A 27515-nucleotide genomic window follows, 5' to 3' on the forward strand; every position below is an offset into this window, starting at 1 on the left:
CTGAACAGGGCTGCCTTAAGATGTCTTCTGAATGTCAGGTAGTTGTTTATTGCTTTGACATCTGCTGGAAGGGCGTTCCACAGGGCGGGCGCCACTACCGAGAAGGCCCTCTGCCTGGTTCCCTGTAGCTTTGCTTCTCGCAATGAGGGAACCTCCAGAAGGCCCTCGGCGCTGGACCTCAGCGTCTGGGCAGAATGATGGGGGTGGAGACGCTCCTTCAGGTATACTGGACCGAGGCCGTTTAGGGCTTTAAAGGTCAGCACCAACACTTTGAATTGTGCTCGGAAATGTACTGGGAGCCAATGTAGGTCTTTCAAGACCGGTGTTATATGGTCTCGGCGGCCGGTCCCAGTCACAAGTCTAGCTGCCGCATTCTGGATTAGTTTTAGTTTCCGAGTCACCTTCAAAGGTAGCCCCACGTAGAGTGCATTGCAGTAGTCCAAGCGGGAGATAACCAGAGCATGCACCACTCTGGCGAGACAGTCCGCAGGCAGATAGGGTCTCAGCCTACGTACCAGATGGAGCTGGTAAACAGCTGCCCTGGACACAGATTTGACCTGTGCCTCCATGGACAGCTGTGAGTCCAAAATGACTCCCAGGCTGCGCACCTGGTCCTTCAGGGGCACAATTACCCCATTCAGGACCAGGGAATCCTCCACACCTGCCCGCCTCCTGTCCCCCAAAAACAGTACTTCTGTCTTGTCAGGATTCAACCTCAATCTGTTAGCCGCCATCCATCCTCCAACCGCCTCCAGACACTCACACAGGACCTTCACCGCCCTCACTGGTTCTGATTTAAAAGAGAGGTAGAGCTGGGTATCATCCGCATACTGATGAACACCCAGCCCAAACCTCCTGATGATCTCTCCCAGCGGCTGCATGTAAATGTTGAAAAGCATGGGGGAGAGGACAGAACCCTGAGGCACCCCACAAGTGAGAGCCCAGGGGTCTGAACACTCATCCCCCACCACCACTTTCTGAACACGGCCCAGGAGGAAGGAGCGGAACCACTGTATGACAGTGCCTCCAGCTCCTAGTCCCTGAAGACGGTCCAGAAGGATGTTATGGTCGATGGTATCAAACGCCGCTGAGAGATCCAGCAGAACTAGGAAACAGCCTTGGGAAGCCTTGACTGGCAACAGCAAGCAGAACTTAAGGGCAACACAGCACTCTCCCCACTTGCAGTTCCCAGCAAGTGGTAGTCAGAGGCATACTGGCATGGGAGAGACCCCCTGCCTCAAAGCCGAAAGCTGCCTCTGAGAGTGGAAGGAGAGCATCGCCATCATGGCTAGTAGCTATGATTAAACACATTCGCGGAGGATAAGGCAATGGAAGTTGAATGTATCTCTGGGAAATGCAGATGCTGGTGGACTCCAAATCCACTCACCCACGACACCGACCATGCCAGCTGGGGGCTGATGGGAACCAGAGTACACCTGCAGGGCCATCGGATCCCCTATCCATGGTCTTTGGGCTACAGAAGAACCAATGGGACGATACCCCGTCAGCACACGAATGATAACAGCCAGTGATCAAAACAGTCCCTACTAGGACTGATCCAAAAGTTGCAACTCTTCAGCAATAATGTATTATACATTTGATGTTAGCCGCTCTGAGCCCGGCTTTGGCTGGGGAGGGCGGGATATAAATAAAATTTTATTATTATTATTAATAATAATAATAAGAAGAAGAAGAAGAAGACATTTCAGTGGAAGGAGGGGAGAGGAGGGAAAAGAGGAGAAACTATAGAACGGAAAGGTGGCAGCAGCAGTGACTCCCCCTTCCTGGTCAGCTCAGCACTGGCATCTGTTGTGCAGCCAGATCCTTGCCAAGTGTCTAGATGGAGGAAACAGCCTGCACAGAGCAGAACCACCAGAAAACATCCCAAGGAATTAGGTAATGTGTGGAAGAGTGAGAAGGGGGGGGGGGGACAAAACTTTTTTTTTAAAAGTTTGCATGTGCAGCTGGAAAGAGCGTCCTCCCTCCCACTCACCCACCTCTCTTGAGAAAAAAGGAAAGAAAAGAAAGCCAATACCTGAAGGATGGTGTTCCTTCTACATTTCAGTGGGGGGGGGGCGTTGAGGGAGTTTTTCTTGATCCTATGGGGCAGATGGGCACAGAGCATCACTGCCCGTTGGGGAATTTAAAGCAAGTGCCTTGCATATGTTCACAGTGAAGTCCCAGCTGGCAGCTGCTCCCCCCCACCGCCAGCCTGAAAGCAGTTGCCAGCGAGCCAGAGTTGGGGACACTGAGCCACCAGCAAATTAAAAACAGTCGCTCATGCCCTGAAGCAGTGGAGACAGCCTCCGAGCAGTTTTAATGACATCTCTAAATAATTTTGACAGCGAAATTACTTATCGGAGCTCACCTTTACACTGCCCTTGACACATCACTAACAAGATGAGGCCGCTTCCCCGACCTCCCCATTTATTAATTTATTTGCATTCCTGCTCTTCTACTACTCCTCTTCCCACACACACCCACACAAACACACACAAATTCCACCCCAGTCTCTCTCTGATTTTAACAAGCTCATCTGAACCTGGGTTGTGCTCCCCAGCCAAATGTGTCATGCCTGCGACTGAAGCAGCGCTGGCCATGAGAAGTGTTTTGTGGGTCTGCACATGAACTGCCATGGCTTCCCTCTGGCAGGAGTGGGGAAGCTTTTTCCAAACCGAGGGCCACGTTCCTTTCTGGGCAACCTTCCGAGGGCCGCATGCCAGTGGTGGGCAGGGCCAGAGGCAAAAGCGAGTGGAGCAGAAAACGTAAAAATTTTAACCTTTGTACAGCTTCTGCACAGGCTCACATAGACTCCCGTCTCTATCCTCCAGCCAGGCAAGCAAGAGGCATCAGAGTTCAAGGGCACATTTCCAACTGGGCAAAAACTCACTCAAAGAAGGAATGAAGCAAGGCTGGTGAGGGGCCAAAGGGCCAGATAGAGGTGTCTGGAGGGATGAATCTGCCCCCCCCCCCTCAGCCTGAGGTCTCCCACCCATCATACAAAATAAATTCCAAAATCAAACCACCACCACCAACAACAAAATGACCATCTCAACTCAGAAGGTCGCCAGCTAACTTCTACAGAGCTTTTTTAAATGCTCTCAAAGATCTAGAGCACGAGGCTCTTAATCTCAGGGTCAAGGGTTCAAGCCCCACATTGGGTGAAAGATTCATGCATTGTAGGGCGGGTTGGACTAGATTATCCTCATGGTCCCTTACAACTTTATGATTCTATGAACTGAAAACGTCTATAGGTATACAAGCTGGTGGCATCTGGGGAGAGCAACTGGTGTGATCACCAGCACACCACACAGTGCAAAAAATCACACAGACAGGCTTTCACAAAATTGGAGTAATAGAATGGACTGGGGGATAGACTTTTAAGTTTTCCTCTGACAAGCACAGCAGGCTTGACCAGCAGTGCAACCCTGAACCATGTCAACTCCAGACTACATTCTGGTGAACTCAATGGAGCTTACACCCAGCTGAGCCCAGCTAGGATTGCGGTCTTGGTGTCTCTATGGTGTTCACCTTCAGTTTTCTGTGGTTTCCACTTTCTGTGCAGCAGGGCCCCCCTACCAGCTAACCACCACCACTTGCTCTCCAGAAACCAGACTGCAAAGCGCACTTGCGAGCAGAGAACAGGCCAATCCTGCAGAGCAGCTCAAAGGAGCAGCTCACAAACACACCGCTCGTCCATTAAGCACTGGAATTCTGACTCTGAAAGCTGTCTCCAAAGGGTGCAATTTCAACGTTTCCCCCAATAAATCAAACTCAATGTACCAGAATAAACGCCAATTCAAAGCAGCGTGAAACCACAAATAAAGAAACCCTCGCCATGCAGAATTAAAGGTCTGCAGGGACCAAAATGATTGCAAATGTGAATTCAGGGTGGTGGTGGAGGGGAAGGCAGGAAAGGAGGAGGATTTACCATAACAAGAACACTCTCCTGACACACAGAGTGAGCCTTGAGAATCCCCTCCTCAACAACCACAGGTGTTTGCCCTCAACTGAGATGTGGGAAGGCTGGAGAGAAAATGTGTGCCGGCACACTACTACTGGACACCCCTTGGAGGTGCGAAGGCCATCACAACAACCCCACTAGAACAATGTTTGTGCACGTGTGTGTAACTACAGCTTAAATCCTATGCACATTTATCTGGGCGCAAACCCCACTAAACAAGCCAAGTCAGGGCTGCTGGGAGTTGCAGCCCTTGAGACCCACAGATTTTCCCATAGGAATGGGCTGCAACCTCAATGCATGCTTACCAAGGAGCAAATCCCATTGCACTGATGTGTGCTTAGCACCTGCAATGGTGCCAGGCAGGTGTACACAGGATTGCACCTAAAGAGAGGGATCTTTTATGCACTTCATCCCAACAAGTTGAGCTCAATGAGGTTTGCTTTCAGATTCTAATGGAATGGGGAGGGGTAGCTGCAACACAGACTCTTGCAAAGTGCATTTTGGAGCGCCTTACTTGGGGAGGCCGCCTCTGAACTTCGAAGCCCTTTTCACACGTTCCACTGAACCCGCAAGGGGGGAGCGGGAGATGGCTAAAACGCTGGCTCTTGACAACGAAGCTGCATTCCCCGCGGGCGCGACCTCAAAGTAACGTATGAACAGTAACTCTTCCCGTGCGCCCCCTCCCAAGAGAGGAGAAGAGGCTGTAAGCCGTTCTCTTTCTCTGTGCAAAAGTGAGAGGGGGCGGAACTGAAGACTCACCGAGTTTGCAAACTCCTCTCGGCCCCGTGCGGGTCTCTCCCTCTCGTTTTTCTCCTGCTGCTGTCGCTGCAAGCAAGCAAGCAGCTAGCAAGCCAGCCAACCAGCGCGGCGGCGGCGTTGGCCTCGTCCTCCTCCTCCATCAGGGGAGCGGGTGGCCCCTTCTCCTCCGCCTGCCCCTGCAGTGACCTCCCCGCCCGCCTCCTCTCCTCTCCAGCGCCGCGCCCTTCCGCCCGATTAGCCGCCCGGCCGCCGGGTGGGCTTGCTCAGCTGCGTCGCTTGATTGATGCGACGGCGGCAGCAGCGGGAGCGGGAGAGACGCGCTCTGCTGGAGGAGGAGGCGCCGCCGCCGCCAAGGCAGCCGCAGCGGGCGAGACGCGGCTCCGCTCGCTGGGAAAGGAAAGCAAGCAAAGGACAGCGGGCGCTGCAGCCGCCAGGAGGCGGGGAACACTTGTCAGAGGTCACTCCCGCCGCATGTTGTATCGCGGGGGCTGATTATTCTTAGAGGCGCCTTTTCAAGGTCCCCGCGCTAAGAGTCGAGGCTGCAAGTTGCGCACCTTCTCCAGAAACATATTGTGCATCCACCGTTTCTCAACCGTGGCTCCGTAGCTGTCGTTGGACTACAACTCCCACCATCCCTAGTTAGCAGGACCAGTGGGAGTTGTAGTCAGCTGTGGCCCCCAAGGTTGAGAAACACTGTAAAATGCATGTTTAAAACATATGACTTTCCCCAAAAAGAATATTGGGAGCTACAGCTTGTTAGGTTGCTGGGTGTTGTAGTTCTGTGAGGGGGAAACTATAGCTCCCAAGATCATGGGTTATGAATGTATGTCGTAGATCTGCCCTTATACTGTTAGGGCTCCTTCCCTCCCCCCATCCTGGGACCTGTAGTTTCATAAGAGTGCTGAGGGATGTTATGAGATGACTTCACAAACTACAGCTCCCAAGATTCTTTGGGGGGGGGGGGTCCTGCTTTAAAGGTAACATATGGTGTGGGGTAATTTTTTTAACCTCACCTTTCCTGCATGGAGCTCAAGGTGGCATAATGTGGCTCTCCCTGCCTTACCCATTACAGCCTCACAAACAACTCTGAGGTAGGTTTGGCTGAGGGTGACTGGCCAAATATCACTCAAGTGAGCATTGTGGGTGGGTGGGAATCTGAACCCTGGTCTCCCAACCTTTGGTGCAACAGAGGTTTGCTGAACTACAACTCCCATCATCCCTGGGCAGTGGCCTCTATGCTTGCTGGGGCTGATGGCATTTGTAGTTCAGCAACATCTGGAGGGCCACAAGTTGCCCCAAACCTGCCCTACTCCAAGCACACTGCACTGGCATACTTAATCAGGGTTACTCTAAGAAATGACCTTAATTAGCACCCAATTCAAAATGTTGCAGAAGAGTGAGCAAGCTTTCCAATGAGCGAGTTATGAAGAATGAAAAACAGTTGTGGATAACGTGAAAGTTTGGGTCTCTGCTTAGGAACATGGGGAGGGGGGGACATTGCCTAAAGACTGTAAAGCAGCCTTCTTCAACCTGGTGCTCTCCAGATCCTGTTGCCAGACTCTATCTCCCATCAGCACCAGCCACTATGGCCAATGGTCAGGGATGATGAGGACTAGAATCTAGTAACATCTTAGGGACAATGTTTTGGGGGAAACTGTTTAACACATTTTTACAGGCCAACATAAACCAGACAGAGGGACTTTGTTATTGGGCAGGATAAAAATATTGCAACTAACTAGGTATCTACAATTTTAGGGTGCCTCCAGATTGTTAAGACCAGGGGTCATCAAGGTTTACCACCCACAATTTCTGGCTACACAGACGAGATTTCCAGCACCGTGAAAGCGGGTCCCGTGCTGCGCTGCGCCGGTTTAGTGCAGCGTGCGGGGACTTGCCGAGCGCGCGGCTTGGTTTGGGGACAGCTTGTGGGCCAGTAAAACGATCCATGGGGCCACTTGTGGCCGCGAACCCCTGTTTAAGACTATTCAGGCGCATACTGGGAAATTTAGGTTGGTGCAAAAATGGATTAAAGCGCTCGCTCTGTCACCCTGGCACTTAAGGAAAAACCCCTGCTCTTTTGCAGTTAGGAAAGTGACAAGGAAATGCATTCAAAGGTGTGAGATGAACAAACGATTAATGGGAAGATGCAGAGACACCCTGCAAGCAAATCAGGGTGCATGTTCATTGTTGCATAACCTTTTCGCAAGCGGATCAGACTGAAAGCTCAATACAACCACATATTGTCTAACCTCTGCATAAGAGCTTTACGCAAGGAAATCCAAGATGAATGCTCAATAGATAAGTGACCTCCATGAGCCTTACTTACCTGACAGTAACAGCACAATCCTCTGTGTGTGTATTTATTTCATCAGAAGCCCAGGAAATGTGCTGGGCATGACAGCCGAAATTTTTTTGGACAGACTCAGCGGGGCTCTTGAACTATGCTTCGAGTGGGGCTTTGGTGCACCTCTTAAGGGACACACCCCTTGATCCTAATGCCTGACTTGCAGGCACAACCTGCTACTCCCATTCACAAATGCGGTCTGCGTTTCAGCCTGTTCCAGTACAGACAGATCCATTGTGAGATTAGACAGTCTATCCAGTGCTGGCTCCAAGCTTGTGTGTGTGTGTGTGTGCGCGCGCGCGTGCTTGGTGGGAGGGGGTAGGGCTCTGGGCAAGGCACCTTCAGGGGGCCCCAGTGATGTGGGGCGGAAAATTTCCCCGGTGTTTAATTCCGCCCCCCTGCCCACAGAATATTTTGCTTTTCGTAAGTTCAACAGCATCACAAAGAGGGAGAGAGCAGACAGGCTGGCATTAATTTGAGCTCAAGCCTCAGAAAAGAAAAAGGGCAGCAACAACAACAAAAAATTGTTCAAACAGCCATACGCATAAACATGCAAACTGATAAACATAACACCAAAACCAGAAATGAAGTATCGGAATAAACACGTAGGAAGTGCATTGCCATAATAGGCTGGTTGTAAACATTTCCTTGCAAAATCAATACAGTATACATTAACATGTAGGGTCTTCAGAGGCCGTTCAGTAGCTTTGGCTGCCGTACAGCCTGTCAGACAAAATTTAACAGTCCTGCATGATGTATAATAAGTGAAAAATACAAGTTATGCTTAAAGGGGAGTTGTTAGTTGTCCCTGACATTAGGGGCTCAAGATACTGAAAGGAGCTCCACACTATACATTTAAAGCAGGGGTCAGCAAGGTTTACTGGCCATGGGCCGGATCACTCCCACGGAGATCATCCATGGGCCAGACTGGCGCAGCGCGACGCCGTAAATTGCGTCTGCGCATGTCCGTGGTGCCGGAAATCAATTCTGCGCATGCCCAGAAACCAAAAATTGCGCCTGCGCAGAAGCGATTTTCGGCATCTGGACATACGCAGACATGATTTCCGGTATCTGTGCGTGCTCATACGCAGTTTCTGGTGCTGCTTGGCGAGTCCCAGCACTGTGCTGGTTTAGTGCAGCGGGGGGGGGGGGACTTGCCAAGCAGGCGACTCGGTTTGGGGGTGGCTTGTGGGCCGGTAAAACGGTCTTTGTGGGCCGCACGTTGCCAACCCGATTTAAAGCATACTCAACACAAATTTCTCCCAAGGAAATCTGGGGACTGTAGTTTGCTAAGGGTGCTAAAAATGGTAGATCTGTGAGGGGGAACTACAGTGTCTCTAGGAAGCTTCCAGGGAAGTTGCGTGCTTTAAATGTGTGTTGAATCTGCTTTGGATTTATAGTACAAATCTCCTTTCAGATATAGGGTTAAAATTATGTCACCAGGTGTTAAAAGGCACTGGGGCCCAGATTTTTTTGCAGGAGTTCCATCCGATGGAATAGGCACAAAGTAGTGGTTAGGCACGTAAGTGATGGACTTGCTGCAGATGTAAGGAACCTTTGGCCCTCCAGATGTTGCTGCATGCTTGCAGGGACTGATGGGAGTTGTAGTTCGGCAACATCTGGAGGGCCAAAGGTTCCCCATACCTGACTCACCAGGTGGACTGGAAACTCACCTTTAATGTGGGAGGAGCTGCACCTTGTGACAGTTGCTGTACAGATACTTGGGATCATATGTGCATGGAGCATTTCATGTGAATGATGGTTAAAGGAGCTGTGACCATATAAAAGCTGAGCCTTGAGCAAGCTTGTGTCTCCTTTAAAGGGGGAAGCAGGAGGTGGAAACATAGCAAACCAAGGTTTAAGTGATAATCTGTCAGACACCTCTGTATTAACTATGGCTAAAGTTCAACCACAGATTAGCATTATATGCAAACTCATCGCCTCAGTGAGAAGCAGGCCCAAGATTTCATAAAAGCAGACACAAACTTCACACTTGATTGGTGTAACAGCAAGCGATGGAAATGCAGGTGAATGGGACAACCCTGATGAAGCCCGCATTTGTGTAGGATGTTCCTGTTAAGGGTCTTATTTTTAACTTATCTCATGGTTTATATTTTGGTTTTGTTAGCTACTTTAACTGCGCTTGTTACAGAAAAGTGGGATATAAACCATTAAGATGAAACATTCAAAATAAACCTTTACTCTCCCCCTCCCCAGATATGATGCTTTTCAGTGAGGTGTCTGCTCACGCATTCAGCTGCCAGCAATTGTGAGTAGTAGCCAACTACCGTATTTTTCGCTCCATTGGACGCACTTTTTTACTCTTAAAAAGTAAGGGGAAATGTCTGTGCGTCCTATGGAGCGAATGTGTGGTCCCTGGAGCCAAATTGCCAGAGTGCGGCACACTCTTGGACTGCTCTTTGGTGGTGGTGGTGGAGCCGCGCTCCCCTGTCGGCAGCCTCAGCTTCCCCCTGCAGCCCCGGGAAGCTCTGGAGCAAGGGGAGGGCTGTGCGCCCATGCCCCGCACTCCTGGGCTGCTGAATGGGGGCGGGGGGGAGAACCGCGCTCCCCTGCTGGCAGCCTCAGCTTCCCCCTGCAGCCCCAGGAAGCTTTGGAGCAAGGGGAGGGCTGTGCGCCCATGCCCCACACTCCTGGGCTGCTGAATGGGGATGGGGGGTGCTGCTCTGCCAGCAGCCTGCCCTTCCCCCTCAAGGTTTGGAGCAGTGGGCAGGCTGTGCGCCCATGCCCCATGCTCCTAGGCTGCTGAATGGGGGTGGGGGGGTGCTGCTCTGCCAGCAGCCTGCCCTTCCCCTCAAGGTTTGGAGCAGTGGGCAGGCTGTGCGCCCATGCCCCATGCTCCTAGGCTGCTGAATGGGGGTGGGGGTGCTGCTCTGCCAGCAGCCTGCCCTTCCCCTCAAGGTTTGGAGCAGTGGGCAGGCTGTGCGCCCATGCCCCATGCTCCTAGGCTGCTGAATGGGGGTGGGGGGTGCTGCTCTGTCAGCAGCCTGCCCTTCCCCTCAAGGTTTGGAGCAGTGGGCAGGCTGTGCGCCCATGCCCCATGCTCCTAGGCTGCTGAATGGGGGTGGGGGGGTGCTGCTCTGCCAGCAGCCTGCCCTTCCCCTCAAGGTTTGGAGCAGTGGGCAGGCTGTGCGCCCATGCCCCATGCTCCTAGGCTGCTGAATGGGGGTGGGGGTGCTGCTCTGCCAGCAGCCTGCCCTTCCCCTCAAGGTTTGGAGCAGTGGGCAGGCTGTGCGCCCATGCCCCATGCTCCTAGGCTGCTGAATGGGGGTGGGGGGGTGCTGCTCTGCCAGCAGCCTGCCCTTCCCCTCAAGGTTTGGAGCAGTGGGCAGGCTGTGCGCCCATGCCCCATGCTCCTAGGCTGCTGAATGGGGGTGGGGGGTGCTGCTCTGTCAGCAGCCTGCCCTTCCCCTCAAGGTTTGGAGCAGTGGGCAGGCTGTGTGCCCATGCCCCACGCTCCTAGGCTGCTGAATGGGGGTGGGGGTGCTGCTCTGCCAGCAGCCTGCCCTTCCCCTCAAGGTTTGGAGCAGCGGGCAGGCTGTTCGCTGAGAGAGGGGAGGAAGAGGATTGAGAGGAAAAAATGTGGCATTAGCAATGCTTTGGATGGAAATGAAGATGGTATTTTACATGAAGATAGCGAAGAAAGTGATGTCAGTGATTGTGAGCAACTGAGCTTCATAAATTCTGACTTTAGCAGTGATGAGTTCTTGGGGTTCACAGAAGACTAGAAGAGTACTCAAACCTTAAAGTCTCTCTTCATTTGTTAATGACAGTGATGATGGTTCTTAATGCCATTTTTGACTGCTGTTCACTTTACATGGCTGTAATATGATTCTGATATACCGGTTGATTATTAAATACAGTAGTTTATACAACATTTGATTCAGAATATTTTTTTCTTGTTTTCCTCCTCTAAAAACTAGATGCGCCCTATGGTCGGGTGCGTCCAATGGAGCGAAAAATACGGTAAGTCCTACTTGCAGGAGACCCATTTAAATTAATGGGATATACATTAGCCATGCCAATTAACTTCAACAGGTCTACTCTGTGCGGGATTAGCACTGGATACAACCCCAGGTGTCCAGGCATCAGTTGACGGACATGCATGTGGAAATCAGACCCTGAAATAGTGAATCATTATTTCATGATATTAATTATGGGAGGTAGATTTGAACCTCCGACTCCTCTCACCGAAATCCCAAACACTGGTCCTCTCCCTAACAAATGTTATCTGGAGTCCCAGTGAATGTGTAAACAAGTGGCATCTGTAATTAAGATGCCCTATGATGCAACCCCATTAATTGGGAAACACAGCCCTTTCTGCTTGAGCAACCCTAATTCCAAGGAATGGTTAGAATAAAGGAAGCTGACTTACATTGAGCCAGACCATTTGGTTAGTATGATAGACACTGGCTGGCAGCAGCTCTCAAGGGTTTCAGCCAAGGTGCCTCCCAATCCTACCTGGAGATGCCAGAGATTGAACCTGGAACCTTTTGCATGCAAAGCAGGTGCTCTAGTACTAAGCTAGGGCCCTTCCTTATCAGCCTCTCACAAGGTGAAACAGTTCTTGGATTTTCCTAATGAGGTTTCAGAGGGGGGAAAAATCAGTCGAGAAGCAGCTTCAGGCACATGCTGCAGTGTGCGTGGGGTGTGTGTGTGCGCGCGCTGCTTTCTGCTGAGCCGATTTCCAAATGTGGATCTATACAGCCAGATGCAATTTCCTCTTCAAATCAATGTTCCAACCCCCACTCGCTCTTTCTGGGTGGCTGATGTGGTCTCCAACCATTCAGAGGTTGATTAAAGCCCCTGACACTACAAATTTGATTTGACCCAAGAGAAAGGGGGAGCAGAGGGGAGGGAGGAAAGGATGGGGGATGGGGTTAATTTAATTTAATCTTTGCAAGAACAGGGAGTTCCAGGTTAGAGAATTTCAATGCTCACTCCTTTGGCTATGGAGAGAGCAGGCGGGGGCCATTTACCCCTCAAAAGCAGCCCCTCCTTCTCCTTACTTTCTATTATTAAAAAATAAAGTTAACAAGTTTGGCTGTCAATAAGCATGCAATACGATAGGCAAGCATTTGCTGCAGTCTTCAATCTAGGTTTACAGCGGACAAATCCCATTCACTTCAATGGGGCAGACTTCAGAGCACACAGCCTGAGAAAGTGTTGGCTGCAATCCTCAGACATGCTTGCTACCCAGTGACTTTTCTTTCTGTGCAAATATGACTTGGATTGTGCTGTTTGCCTTTCTCCACCCCACACCCCACCTGCCATGTTTAAGAAAGGAAATGAGGATCAAAGATGGGAAGAGGCCAGGAAGCAGTTGTGAAAGCAAGCACATATGGAGGGGGGGTTCCCCAACATAGGTTTTAGTCAGCAGCCCCATCATAACTGTGCAAGTTGATTGTGTGTGTGTGCATGTGTGTGTTTGCTCTGCGTTTTCAAAATGCAGCTCAAGGGACAATGGAGTCAAGTGCAATGCACAAATCAAGGTATTGGTCCTCGGATCTATTATACATCTGAGCTGGGGAACTATTGGCCCTCCAGATGTCGCCGAACTACAACTCCCATCATCCCACGCCACTGGCCACGCTGGCAGTGGCTGATGGGAATTCAGGGCCAAAGACTCACCTGCCCTGCCTGCCCTACACTGTTTTGGTTTAGGGTACCTGAAAGACCACCTTTTCCCATGTGAACTGGCCAGTTGGTTACGCTCATAATCACTGGAGGCCTTGGGTTTGTTTGTTTTTGTCCCATTGTCTAAAGAAAGTTGTAGTTAGTGTCAGGGTAATCAAGACAGGGCCTGTGGCAGCAGCCCCATAATGAACTTTCCTAGAGACTTTTCTAGAGACACTATAACTGGCCTCATCCCTGATGGTTTTTAGGTAGGCATTGGAAGTGTTTTTGTTTCTTGGTTTTTTTCCATTTTGGTCATGCATTCTTCACCTGGGTGCTTTTGCAGGGTTACCTTTGAGTAGCTGTCTAAATACACTGGGGCATTGTTTCCAAGGAGCATAGGAAGCTAACAGACCATTGGTCTATCTAGCTCAGAAGCCTCTCTACAGTTCCTTCGTCCATTTGTAACCCGAAACTGTTCTTAACATGGGGCGCGCTTTCGCTAATGGTGCCTCCTGCTGCTGCCGCGCCACCGGAGCACAACTTCCGCTCGCATCCCAGGGCAAAGTTTGCAACCGGGAGCATCTACTTCCGGGTTAGCGGAGCTCGTAACCTGAAGCATTCATAAGGAGGGCAGTACGTAACATGAGGATCCACTGTGTAGGGCAGGGGTCAGCAAACTTTTTCAGCAGGGGGCCAAAACACTGTCCCTCAGACCTAGTGGGGGGCGGACTATATTTTGGGGAAAAAATAAAATGAATGAATTCCTATGCCCCACAAATAACCCAGAGATGCATTTTAAATAAAAGCACACGTTCTACTCATGTAAAAACATGCTGATTCCTGGACTGTCCACAGGCCGGATTTAGAAAGTGACTGGGCCTTCGTTTGCCTACCCATGGTATAGGGTTTCAGACTGAGACATTTCCAGCCCTACCTGGAGATGCCGGGGACTGAACCTGGGACCTTCCAAGTGCCACTGCGTGCAAAGCAGATGCTCTGCCACTGAACTACAGAGCTTCTCCAACGTGGGAGGTTGCATCATGCTATTAGAAGACTCCCCATTGTTCTCCAGCCTTGCTAAGATTGCTGAGCATGCCGTTCCCAGAAGGGAACCAACCGTTACTGACATGACAGCATTTTAAAGAGAGTGGGGAGTGGAGTGGATTTCATTTGGTGGATGGACTCCCAGAAGGATACTTTGAAGTTAAATATTTCCCTGCTTTTGAAAAGCCTAGTGTAAAACCCATCAAGATAACCTCCCTAAGAAGTTAAACAGTAAAAGACAATGGCCTCACTCCAAAGCTACAAAAACACACACAAATTCTGCAATATTGTTGTTCTTTCTACTTCAGTGGGAAAAAGCTTCACGCATCAAGACTGCAACAGGGTGGGAACATCCCCTGATCTTGACAGAAATAGGGGAAATCTTGCTCCTATAATCGTTGAGTATACATTGGAAGGCCCTGTATGCAGATCCAAAGCCAGTGGCGGAGCTTCATGCTCCGGCACCGGGGGACGGAGAGCAGGCAGGGGCGTGGCGTGCTGCCCGTAGGGGCATGGCGCCCAGCATGGGCAGGGGGGGCAGCCGTGATGGCACCCCTCCGGGATCACGCTGCCGGGGGCAGTACGCTCCCCCCCGCACGCCTCTTCCTCCGCCAGTGCCCAAAGCCACTATCTTATACATTTGTTGGTCACCTGCAGCAAGTTTAGAATTAACTCCAGGCAACCAGGTAGGGAAGCATTGTAAAGGCTGGTTTTCTTTTAGGCTGACATGTGGCTAACTAAGGGATATTTAGGCACTTGGGTTAGTAAAATGGGGGAGAGAGAGAAATAAATTGCATGAACTTATTTGTAAGGCCGATCAAGACAAAGAAGATTATACATGCTGAAGGTGCCACTGATTTCATATTTGCAGGAAGGAAGAGAGTTAGCCACAAGCACAGAGTAGAAATTTACTCTTTGCCTTATTACTCCTCTCTTTACAGCAGACAGCATGCTTTACACTTCCTTTGTAAGTGGGATTCTCCATATACAGTGCACAACTGCTTCTGCACAGACAGCTGTACACATCTGCACATACAAAGCAGCTTCTCTGGAACCCCTGCATAGTAGCCATTTGGCAAATTGTACACGGACAGGTGTGAGCATGCCACTCTTCCAAAATGTGCAGCAATCAGCCATACAAGGACCCATGTTGGCAAACACCTTGTGAATATGCACTGCACAAAATTGCCCCAGTCATCAAACCTAGCATGACCCTATATAGAAAGTACCATATATCATAAAGGACCAATTAACGTATATTAATGCAGACTCAGCAAACCATGTGTCAAAAGCCCTTTTCCCTTCCCAACAAGCCTTCCCTTCAGACATGTATTTTATATGTAAATAGCCACACAATATTTTATTTAGTGCACTCCACAGCTATAAATTGTGTTGCTGTCAAAATGCATGTGACTTTTTCAGCCTTATAGAATCACCATCTCAAGGAAACCCAAATCTGCTGTGCTTCCAATTATCATTGTTGCTGTGAAACCATGAAAATGGCACACTGCTTATGACACCTAGGATTAAAAGCAGGCAAGTTTAACCTATAATACTAGAGTTATAAAACCAACTGTGAAACACTTGTTTTACTACCCAAACTTCCAGGTACTCCACGTTCCAGGGAGTTCTACATGCTATAAACTATTTTTGGCTAACAATTTAAAATAATCATCTACACTAGGAACACCTTTATAGTCCTCTTCTCAGAGAGCTGCTGGCGGGGTGGGGGGTGGGAAGGCTGTCTTCAGAAGCAGCCCGTGGATAACACGTTGTTGTAATCTAACCTAGATGTTACCAGAACATTGTTAGGCTATCCCTGTCCAGATAGGGGTGTAGCTGGGCCACCAACCAAAGTTGATGAAGGTACTCTGTGCCACCAAGGCCACTTGAGCCTCAAGCAACAGTAAAGGAACTAGAAGTACCGCCTAGGTGCATACCTATGTAACCCCATCAAGAGCAGACAACCTCCCATCCATCCATTCTAGGCTAACACTATTCTAGTACCTATTCTATTCTAGATCAGTACCTCAGTCCAATCTGGACCGAGCTTCGGTTTGTTGGCTCTCATCCAGTCCATTCCCAAAATGGTAAGCCCAAGTGGCAAAATTAAATTCAGCAAAATGTTGCCTGAAATTCTGAGTGACATGGTTCCCATCAGTGATGGCTGGTGTTCATTGAGACTAGCAGGGTAGAGAGTAGGGAGCCCAGACAGAGCCAGAGCCAATGTCAGGCAAAGCCAAGTAATTCAAGTTTTGTCTCCATCCGCCTCCTCCTCCTCCTCCCTGCTAGGTTCTAAAAGGGGCAATGCTAAGACTGAGGAGGAGGAGGAAACTGACAGCTAGGGTCAACCCAACCGGACTGGCTGTAAGTAAGAAGGCAGGAGAGGGGGCTGCCTGAGGTTGGTGGCATAATGCGCCGTTTGTCCTAATGGATCCATTTTCTCTTATTCAAGTTCACTGGTGCATTAAGGATAGGGCTTTGGGGCAGAGGTTCACGGTCATACTGAGCAGAAGGGCCTTCCAAATACAACAGGGTTGGCTTACTATTCTATACAGTGGTACCTCTAGTTATGAACTTCATTCGTTCCAGAGGTCCATTCTTAACCTGAAACTGTTCGTTCGTTAATGGGGCCTCTTGCTGCCACTGCACTGCCGGCACATGATTTCCATTCTTGATCTCCGCCAACAATTCTTAGACCATCTATGTATCCCAATGTGGAAACCAGAGACTGGGGTTACACACTTCTTATTACAGGGGAGAGACCAAGAGCTCACCAAGACAGTAGCTAAGTTCCTCTATTTGATTTTTTGCCGCCAAAGTACACTACAGGACCCTGCCCTTGCTGGAGACCCACAGAGGTGAAATAGATTGCTCGCCTCTTCTTCCCTTTGGCAAATGATTGTACTGTTGAAATGGCGACGAGATTGCATTGGCCTATTTATTCTGAATGTTTGTAAGTGATGCCAATAAAGGTTTGATGATGATGATGATGATTTCTGTTCTCATCCTGGGGCAAAGTTCTCAACTCAAGGTAACTCTTCCAGGTTAGCCGAGTTTGTAATCTGAAGTGTTTGTAACCTGAGGCGTTTGTAACTCGAGGTACCACTGTATTTAAAATAGGTGAAGTAATACACATTACCATCCACAGCAGATGTCAGGAACCTTTGGCCCTCCATATGTTGCTCAACAACTTCCATCAGCCCCTGTAAGCATGCCCAATGGCTGGGGGTGATAGGAGCTGTAGTACAGCAATATCCGGAGGGTCAAAGTTTCCATATACCTGATCCAAAGTGAACCCTGCCTGCCCCTGGTGAAAGCCTAAAATTAACTAACTACACCACAGTTCCCATTTTGTGGTGAGGGGAGATACCACTTTGTATACTTCCTGTTCAGCACCACAGCACCCAAAAAAGGGAAGGGTGCTCATAAGAACGCACCCTTAGGTGACAGTGGCTCCAGCCTTCCAGTGTGGTAGCCATGTTACATTTGTTGCAGCAGAAACAATAAAGAAACTTCTTGACAAGACTAAAAAAATTATTAGGGCCTAAGTATTTGGACACTAAAGAGCCCCACTTTGTAAGAGGCACAAACAGTGCTTGAAGTGAACTAGCTCTGCGTTACCAAGTTCAGCTAATTAGTTAAAAACTCCCTAAACTACACCTGTAAATAATTCCCATAATTGCTGGGTGAACTGAAGATGAATTAAGTTTGTTTTGTGGGATAGAAAGATGTGAAGTTCATCTTTGTGTTCATTCTCTTACTCTTTAGGCCTGTAAGCTTAAATATAATAATTACTGGAGGAAATAAACGACCCAATTCCACTGTGTCGTTTTTTAATGCTTCCTTAGTCTTCTGAAGTATATTTTATACTTTGGCACAGCAACTTACAACGTTTAGATATGGTGGTCTCTTTCAGTGGGTGAGATGTGCTGGACACCTTTTTTTACGTAAACACAATATTTTTTAGTTTTTGTTTCGTTTTAGCTGTATATTGTTTTAGTTTTATTTTTAACTCACTTTGAGATAATAATAATAATAATAATAATAATAATAATAATAATAATAATAATAATTTTGAAAGCTGAATTTTTATTTTATTTTGCCAAGGATCATTTGGACAAACTATGAACTGAAAATGAATTAAACCAGTTCACTCTGTGAAGGGACAGGCGTAAACTTGGATTAATCCCTTTCTGGATGTGCTGAACTTAAACTAGAACTGGATTATCCTGAATGACTTAAGCTACAGCCTGTTACAAAGGTGGGGATACCTATGGGCCCCCGATAGGTCATCAGGATTCCAGCCCCCATTGTTCCTGACACTGTCTATACTGGCTAAGACTGATGAAAATTTGAGTGCAACAGCATCAGAAAAGCCACAGGTTTTCCATCCCTGGCCTACAGCAGGGCTGCCCTTACAGATGACTCAGAAACCTCGACTGGTTCAAAGTGCAGTGGCCAGATTACTAACAGGGGTTGTCTTTAGAACCCGTATAACCCCAAATAATTCCATTGGCTGCCATTGTTTCTGGCCCAATTTAAGGCGCTGACAACTATCCTTCTTACCTATAGACCCTCTCGGGTGTTAAAATAAACAGGTGTGGGTGTGTGATAGTTATGCTACCCTCAGAAATTCGGGGCATTCCATGTGGCAGCCCCCAAACTGTGGACTTCCTCCTTGACAGAGGTGTGTCTGACACCTTCACCGTACAGCTTTCCACAAATGCTTGAAGAGGCAACCTCTTCACTCCGGCCTCTGACACTTGAGGTGTGTGTTTTCAGGACCCTATTCTTACAAGCAAAATTTGTTTTAGCTGCTTTTAATTCTGAATGTTAAATTGTTGCAACCTGCCCTGAGACCTGCTGGCGATCAACAACAACAACAACAACACATATTTTCCCCTCTCAGGCAGCAGGGTACCACCCTTCCCAAAGGAGCAATCCAAGATATCTGCAATGTGGCAGTGGCCTCCAGATCTCGCATGTGCCAATCAGAGAAGTGCCCACCACTGTACAAAGAAGAAAAGCCCACCCAGTGTCTAGAGCCTGGGGGCTCTGGACTTTCCCCAGCATATCTACTGAAGCTGGTGAGTGATAATATAAACATATTATAGATTGCCAGCCCCCCACTGCCAATACAATTTAATTGGGGTAGGTAGGATCAGGCTCTCCAAGGCTGAAGAACTGGCCACCCTCAAATCAGCTCTCTTAAGAGCACATCTACACTATGAATTTAAACCAGCCTCAGATAGGTTTTGCTGTGATGACCCTGAGGTCTCCCTCATCGCACACACAATAAAACATAATGGAACTTTTGGAAAGGAACATACCACCAACCAAGCCATATACTGCAAATAATCAGCTGTCAATAAACACATTTGCACTTCACAGACCCACAAATCCTCATTTGTCATTCAGTGCTCATTTACAAATGTTTATAGATACACAGGTGCACTTCTTACTCAACAAGCCTCACTTTGTGTTATATCACTTCGTTTAACACCACCTTTACCAGGAAAAAAAATAGGATGCCATGCAATTGTCGAAAAGTACTGATGCGAGTCAATTCGGTAAGCACAATCTGAAACCCAAACCCTATATTCTTAACGACATCACACTCATCAACAGCGGAGAATTACGGATTCCTGCTCCAGATTCTATATACATAATGTGGGTTGCAAATCCACTCTTTGCCCATAAATATGATTTGAAAGGTGTGGGGCTGGGAACCCCACCCCATTGTTTCATCATTCCAATTTAGAGTACAGAAGGGTGCTAGAGTGTGCAAAACAAGCTGCCTTAAGTGTAAGCACATTTACGTGAAAGTATGTCTCATTGATTGAAGTATCGGCACAGTTGAGAACAGGGCCTTGCATTTAATTGAACCCTACTAATGCTATACATTATTCCCATTTTCAAAAAAATATGATTTTTATTATTTTTACGAACATAGTGTTCTCTTATTTTTTCAAGATAGGATTGTTATCCCTGCAGTCTTTTGCCAACACAGTTCCAAAACATGCACATTCCAATATCATAATCTAACTTCAAATCCTCTTACACTGACTATTTTGCACTGCTGAATAATATACCAGAAAGGGGAAATGGATGACCAAGAAAGCTGATAGAAAGCTCGCAAACACTTGAGTTGGCATCCTTGAACAGCAGTTTTGCCTGCCTATTGGAGGCTGCAACCCTGAGCCCTCCTCGCTAACATGGAGCTAAAACTAGATGCATTCAGCATAACAACATCACAGGATATAGCTCTCTCAATTGTCACAGAGGACCACAAACCACTGTCTCCCACCAGCAGTCACACATATACTTAAAAAACAGTGTGCACACCGGCAGGGGTGGATAGATGAAGAAATTATCAAATAGAAATGTGGCCAAATATTAAAACAGAGAAATTATTTCTTTGCGTTCTCATTTTGGTTTTTCGCAATCATCTTACCACTGGAGACGAAATTCGACACCCAGGGCAATCACAGATTGGAGGATGTACCTGTAAGATTCCTTTGGACATAAGAGTCTTCAAACTTTTCCCTGGATGAAAAAGAAAAAAGAGGGGAATGGGGGGAATGGAAAGAACAAAACAAGTATTTAGTTTGGCTTTTAAAAAGAAAGAGAGAGAGAGAGACTTTGCACAAAACAAGCCAGCCTCTACCCACCCACCCCCTTTTACAGGGCCCTGGCTTGCACCCTAATTGAACTTTGTACCCTGTGGAAATGATGAAAAGGAGTAGCAGCGCTCATTAGCCCCTATCTAACCTTGTTAAAAATGTTCGCCAGGCTGAAAAATAATAGGGGAACCCTGAAAAGGAGAGGCCTTGGGGGAGCAGCGCTGCTCTGCACCCACCCCGCCTCCCCCTGCATCAAGCAAACACCATTCAAGATGCCTGCATTTGCAATTCACAGCCATGACGCCAGCACTCAAAGGATAAAACACACACAACTGAAAGCAGGTAAAGAAAGGCAAACAACAGGCTGAAGAGACAGGCGGGGAGCGCGGGGAGCTTAGCCCCCGCTGCCCCTGAAAAACTCTTTTCTCCGTCCCTTGAACACCAGCTCTCCTCCCCAGAGGAATGAGCGGACTTTTCCTGAAGGCGGCCGGAGGAAGGGGGTAGCAGCATCATTAGAGCGGCGGCAGCAACAGCCGCTCTCCTCCTCCTCGAGGCGATCAATAAACAAGGCGAGGTGTCAGTCACCTCCTAATGGCTCTTGGGACCCTCGGCGTGACACATGCAGCCCTCGGCTAATGACATGTCAAGGCGGACGCCTCTTGGGCTTCCCACCTCCCTCACCCAGCTCTCCGGCCCCCGCTTCGCCCCAGCCTCAGCTGCCTCCCCGAGCCCGGGCAATGAAATAAAATAAAATGAGGCGGGCGCGGGGAGGGTGTAAAAAAGACCGCGCGCGCCAATGCAAGCCACAGGGGCGATCCTCGCCTCCTTGCACAACAGCAACGACGACGCACCCGCTTGCAGCTCCACTTTTCCCGGGGGAAGTCGCTGGGGCGAAGGTGCGGGGAGATTTCGTGAAATTAAATTGTTAATAAAGGAGGAGGAGGAGGAGGGAAGAGGAGTAGCCGCCAGCACAGACCTCCCTCCCACCCACCAGCTCCCTCGCCGCCGCCACCCACCTGCCTCGGCGCATTGGCGGATCCGGACTGAGCGGCTGGGGTTGGGATTTCGGTTTCTATTCGCATCAGCCCTTTCCGAAGCGACTCCCCCCACCCACAGGCGCGCTTCCAGAGCAGAGCAAGGCAGGCGCAGCAGACCCGCGGTCGCCCCCCCCCGCTCCTCCGCTTAACCTCAGCGTCGGCGGAAGGGGCGACCCAAAAGCATCGAGGCCAGTCCCGGATCGGGACGCAAGCGGCAGATCAACAGCAAGCCACGGAAGACGCCACACTGCGGGTTGGAGGAGGGACACCACAGGTCCACGTGCCTCTTGCCTGTCCGAGGTGGGGGGGGGGAGCAGCTCCGCTCATTGCGACGCCGGTAAAAAAATGCAACCTTTCACAAGACACACACATACTTGGAAGTCGGCCCCGCAGAGTTCAGAGGGACTTACTCCCAAGTTAGGATCGCGCGCTGTAAGAACGCCACGCTACGCGCAAACACGAAGCTTGCGTTTTTGAAGACCCCTTTCCTCCCCCCCACTCCAGAAAGCAGCGAGGTTGCTGCGCCTCACTTGCCATTCGGGGGGGGGTGCGGCCGAGAGGCGAGGCCACCGCTCGAAAAGCGCTCTCGCCAGTCCCACACGAGCAGCAGCGGAAAGGGGGTTCTCCAAAGTCGCGCCGAGCCGCCCCGGCGCAAAAGCTGCACTCGGAGAAGAGGGAAGAGCGAAGAGCTTCGGTTTGGCGGGGGGGGGAGGGGTGACGGGGCGGGCGCGCCGTTCACACATACACACGCTGAGCTAGACGTAAACAGCAGCTGTGCAGACACAACCGCGAAGGGCGCCCAGCGCCAAAACCACAACTCCGCAGCCAGGCGAGCAGCGCCTCAAAGGGGACGCGCCGTCGGGGCAGCCGAGAAAACAACGCACAAGGCAGCTCCAAAAAGGATAGGAGTATGTATCTCTGTCGACCCTTTGCAGTGCTGCTTCGATCCCCCACTACACGCGCGCGCACAAAAAGAGCCCAGAAACACACACCAGACTCCGGGCGCCAAAGCGCTGGCGGCTTCTCAGCTCAGCCTGGCCTGGAGAAGTTGCAGCCTCGGGTCACTTCGGAGGCGTGCTCCAGACAGTCCTTCGCTCCGCGCCAGGCTGCTCTGGTTTGAAGTGGAGGAAAGATGAGTCTCTTCCAATCCTCAACCTCCACCCCCCCCTCGAACTGGCGCGCGCGCGCGCGAGACTCCGCCACCGCCCAACAAGTGCAAGTTCTCCCCCCCCCCAACATGGGCACATGCTGCCGCCACCGCTCTTAAAATAAATAAATAATCCACCCTCGGTTTTACTTGGCCCGCAAAATACAAGAGGCGCGCATCAATAAGTCTCTTCAACTTTCTAAGCACGCGCGAAAACTTCCGTCTCCGCCGTCGGTTCTTTCGGATTCTGCGGCGCATTTGCGGCGTTCGTTCGTTCGTTCACACGCACGAAAGGCGGGTTTCATCTAAAGGCGTGTTTGTGTCAGTTTGACTTTCCGAAAGTAAAAAGGGCAGTTTATAAAAGGTGGGGCGGAGGATAAGGCTTGTGAAAGACGCACTTACAAACCCTCGCGGAACATCATCCCGCACACCCGTTGGCCGACAGCCGTTGCCCCCGCTGGGCATCAAGGGATTCGGCGGTGGAGAGGGAACTGGGAACGCGCCCCCTCGGAAAACCGCGGGAGTTTCCCAGTTTGACGGGACTCTCTTCTAACACGCGCCGATAGTTAACGCGGTCACGCCCCTCCCACCGGAACGTCGAATCTCCGGGAATGAGCAAAGGAGTCAAGAGTGCCTCTGAACATGAACAGAGCTCTTTCCCCGTAACATTCAGTGAACAACGGCCAACCCACCACGCGATTATGGGATAGCGGGGCGCGGAGAGACCTGAACCCAAGCCACATAGCAGTTTAGCAGTTGCACACTATTTCCGGTAAAACGAAGAGCCCTGTGAAAAAATAAAGCTTACCAAGCCTGTTCCCCCCCCTTCCCTTATCTGAGATCGGGACGATGCAAAGGCTTGTTCCGTCTACCGATTGCTGAGCCTTCTAAGATCATACACACCCTACCTACTTTTCCCCACCAGCCGCCTGACGAGGAGCCCTGTGCGCCTCGAAAGCCGGCACTTTCGCCCCAGAGAGAAGCCAGCCGAGCAAGCAGAAAGGAGCAGCCCCGTCGCCTGGCGCGCCGCGGCTTCCCGCCCCGGCTAGCTCGCTCCCTTCCCCGCCGGCCGGCCGGTCGGTCGGTACCTTTGTGCCGGATGCTCCGCTTCCAGTCCTTGGCGGTCTCCCGGCCGCTGACGAACTGGAACTCGTTGGGAGTGAGCCACTCTCCCCGGTAGCGAATGGAGGGCCCTTTGCTGCCCTGGCACAACTTATTGATGTAGAGGAGCGCCTTGTTCTCGCCGCACTCCACCTCGATGCAAGGCTCGCCGTTGTCGAAGAAGGGCTGGAAATCCGGGATGGACGAGAAGCGCTCCAGCATCAGGTCCTCGGGGAGGGGGTGCGGGTGGGAGTGGGCGGCGGCGTGGGGCGCCGCGTGGAAGTCCAGGTAAGCGCGCTGCTGCTGGTGATGGTGGTGGTGGTGCTGGTGGTGCGCAGCGGTGGCGAAGATCTGCTCGTAGGCAGGCGGGTGCGGGGTCACCACGGGGATGGCGGCGGCCGCCAAGGGGACCAGGTAGTCGGGCAAGGTCTCCATGGGCTGGTTAAAGGCGGCCAGCGCCAGCTCCTCGCGGTCCGGGCGCTCCCTCTTGATGGCCGGCATGGTGGCGGCGACAGCGGCGCGCTCAGCCGGCGGCGGCGGCGGCTGCTCTTCCCAGGCTGCAAGTTGCGCGCTTGGAATGAGCCTCCCGCAAGAGCAGCAGCAGCAGCAAAAGCAGCAACAGCCCCAAAACAAGCAGCACCTTGCAGGCGCCGGCTGGAGCGGCGGCGGCGGCGGCGAACCCGCTTGCAAAGCTCCCCAGCGGCGCAGCAGCCAAGGGGCGCCGGGATCCCGCAGCCAGCAACCCGAGCTTAATGCGCCCGGGAGGAGTTCAGAGCGGTGGCGGCGGCAGCGGCGGCAGATCTGCCCCTCCGGGTTAATACTTGACATCTTGGCCAGGGAGAGGGCGCCGCCGCCGCCGCCACAGCTGCCGCCGCCGCCGGAGACATGGTTTCGGTCGCCAAAGGTTTATTGATCTCCACGCACACACCCCGCCGCCGCCGCCCCCCCCCCAGCCGCGGATCGACCCTGCGCCTCTGCCTAGCGACCTCTTTTCTCTCTCTCTCTCTTTCTCTCTCCCCCCACCCCCCACTTTCCCGCCTGGAGTATCCCCTTCTGGCTTGCCCTGCCAGCCCACGCAGCCCTCCCTGCTCGTTTGCCTGGCGTTTTATTTTTAATCTGGTTGTGTGCGAGTGGTTCTTTTTTAAATATATATATATTACAGTCACCTAAAATCTTGCAGCCTTATTTTTTCTCTCCGTTCCACTTTCACTCCCCTGCCCCGCCACTTGCAAAAAACGTAATTTTTTAAACTGCATTTTTTATTTTTAAAATTGCAATTGCTTTAGCGCAACCTTTGCAACATTGCTTTCCTTCCCTCCCACACAAGCCTGCAACTTTTCCACAGGTCTGTCTCCCCGCTATTAATAATAATTTTTAAAAACCCACCCACATGCATCCACACGTGCACCTGCAAAAGGGGATATTTCTCAAACGACGCCCCCTCCCAGCGAAGCCTATTGAGATGGTTAGGAAATCAATTTCTAGGCTAGAAATTAAAAGCAACCTAGTATTTAATAAATAAATAAAATTAAAACACTTTCACAGTCGACAATTCCCCCTCCCCGATAAACAGCGCCCTTGCCTTTACTAGAAGTAAGGGGGTTCTATTTGGCTGGGCTTCCTCCTACAGGCACCCCTGATAGAAACATATATATTGATATATTTTCGGAAGTCAGAGTGGAGTTCTGAGACACTCCGACCAAACAAGCTTTTCCCTCCGCTGCCGATTCTCCAACTTGCCCCATTTAAACAGCACAAGGCGCTTGCAAAAAAAAAGAGAGGCGGAAAAAGTGGAAGGTGGGGGGTCTGACTAGGAGAGGGGGGTAAGCGACGGACAACCACCTTCTTCAAAGAACCACACAATCGTCTTTCCTGTGTTTTTTTTTAAAGCCCAAATTAACCTGGGTGGATGGGTTAATAAAGGTTGCTCTTCTTACACGTGGACTCTGGATGCCTTTGGAGTCAGTGGGTGTCACTGGGGCTTTGCCCCCAAACCTGTTTTCAGCTGGAAGGCTCACTGCTGCCTTGGGCAGAAAGAGTGAAAGTCTCTCTACTGTCTCATCGCAACTCTGGTGTTTGGAAAGAATGGGCTTCTGGATTAAGGTAAGTGTGGTGCAGGCAGCTGTGAACCCCTGCACATATTTCTTGGGGGGGATTTTTAAGTGATCTTCTTGTGGGCAATCTTACTTAGAGACATTTTCTACATCATGGCTGGGAACCTGAGATCCACCAGAAGATGTTGGGTTCACAACTCCGACCATCTCCAGCTAGCAAGGACAACTGTCAGCACCAGGTTCCCCACTCCACCAATGCATTGCCCATGTTGTCTTCAGGACAAGCGTCTTAAACATCATGGTAGTCCTCTGTCATGGTTCTCAGTCTGACTGCAAATTTTCACTGCAGAAGCAGACCTCTAAGGAGAACAAGGCGTTCCAGGCCAGAGTGGGGCTGACCCCCTTTTTGGATACTGCCCTTGTGTTTTGGACACTACGCAAGGGTCATTGTGTTCTCCAGACAGTATTCTTGGAACCCAGAACCACCACCTCCATCATAAAACTGGCCCCATAAAACTCTTGTATTCCTGTCCTGTTTACAACCTTCCCACTGAAGCATCTGATTGGCCAATGTGAGAACAGGATGTTTTTAAACACCTGGTTTTTTTAATCAAGAATTTTCTCAAGTTTTTTTTTGTGTGTGTGTGTGTGTAAACCACTTATTAGGTTTCTTAAAACTGAGCACCATATAAATTTTGCAAAATGTAAAATAAAATAAATAAGCAAAGGATGCTGGATGGATGGGCCTTTGGCCTGATCCAGGGGCAAGGCTCCTTTTAAGTTAATTTAGGTCAGGGAAGGAAGTTATGGAGAACATGTCCTTAGGGAGAGCTCTACATCTAAATATATATAAAGCACGTAACCAAAAATGTAATAATAAAAGAGTTGAATTCAATGTTAGTCTTACTCAGAGGAGAACCATTGAAATTAATGAACAATTTCAGTGGGTCTACCCTGAAGAAAAGTTAGTCAAATGCAACCCAAAGTGTGGAATTGGATCTCTATTTCATACTGCATTTGTTCTAAAAATAAAAATTGGCAGAGCTAGCAGGGGCCAAGAAAAAAATGACTGTGGGGGTGGATCTGGGACCACCAGTTGCCTGTCCTAAAACAACTGTATTTGGCTGCTGTCACAGACAGACTTGTGGGCCACTGTGTCCCTGTTCTGAGGATGATCCAGTCCAGATGTTCTTATATAATATAAAGCAGCTGGAGAAATAATTTTTAAAAAAACACAAACAGAACAACAACACCACCCAAACCCCACACCTTTTCTTGACACTCCCTCTTGTTGAATGCCTTGTGCATGGAGGAAGGAGAAAAAAGTGGTGATCTTGGTTTGTGGTTCACAACTTGGGTGTGTCAGGGAGATATCCTACCTAATTGCCACATTTACTGCTTTCCATTAAAAGTTTAATGGCAAGGTTTAAAATATTACATTACATTGTACTGCATGTTTACTTGCCAATATTTCGCTGTATTTGATTATTTCCTCCGCCTCCCCACAAAAAAAATAATGATGATGATGAGGCAAAGCTTGGCAGGCTGCCTACCAGAAAATGAACTATTTCCCACCCTTCATTTGGAATATTTGAAACTGTTTGTAGACAAGCAGCCCCCCTAAAGCTCTGAGAAAAGAGTGATGCTCAGAGTTTTCTGTCTCCCTGCTGGTCGCCAAGGACAAACCGGCGCCAAAAGCGGTTTGTCAGAGAAGCCTTGTGCCAATCTTGTCAGAGCTGAAGGAGACTCTGAATGCAGGAGGGCACAGGGAGGAACTCCCCAGTTACAGCTGCGCTCTGTAA

The 27515-nt window shown here is 50.0% G+C and overlaps 1 protein-coding gene across 5 annotated transcripts in view; it reads right to left on the reverse strand.

Annotated features, from left to right (window-relative positions):
- The window catches only part of SAMD11 (sterile alpha motif domain containing 11), a 159787-nt gene extending 135217 nt beyond the window's left edge, over window positions 1-24570 (reverse strand). For 2 of the 5 annotated variants that reach the window (XM_053400822.1, XM_053400820.1), the window contains exons 1-2: window positions 23647-24570; window positions 20206-20297 (exon numbers count right to left, since the gene is read on the reverse strand). In XM_053400822.1, coding sequence (XP_053256797.1) covers window positions 20206-20297; window positions 23647-24487 — 933 coding nt within the window. In that variant the 5' untranslated portion in view covers window positions 24488-24570. Of the gene's footprint in view, window positions 1-20205; window positions 20298-21390; window positions 21476-23646 lie in introns of those variants that run through there. The other 3 variants (XM_053400823.1, XM_053400825.1, XM_053400824.1) reach the window with 3 other exon arrangements.
- Window positions 24571-27515: the final 2945 nt, after the last annotated feature.

The sequence above is a fragment of the Podarcis raffonei genome, chromosome 8 (genome assembly GCF_027172205.1).
Source record: "Podarcis raffonei isolate rPodRaf1 chromosome 8, rPodRaf1.pri, whole genome shotgun sequence".
Classification (NCBI taxonomy): domain Eukaryota; kingdom Metazoa; phylum Chordata; class Lepidosauria; order Squamata; family Lacertidae; genus Podarcis; species Podarcis raffonei.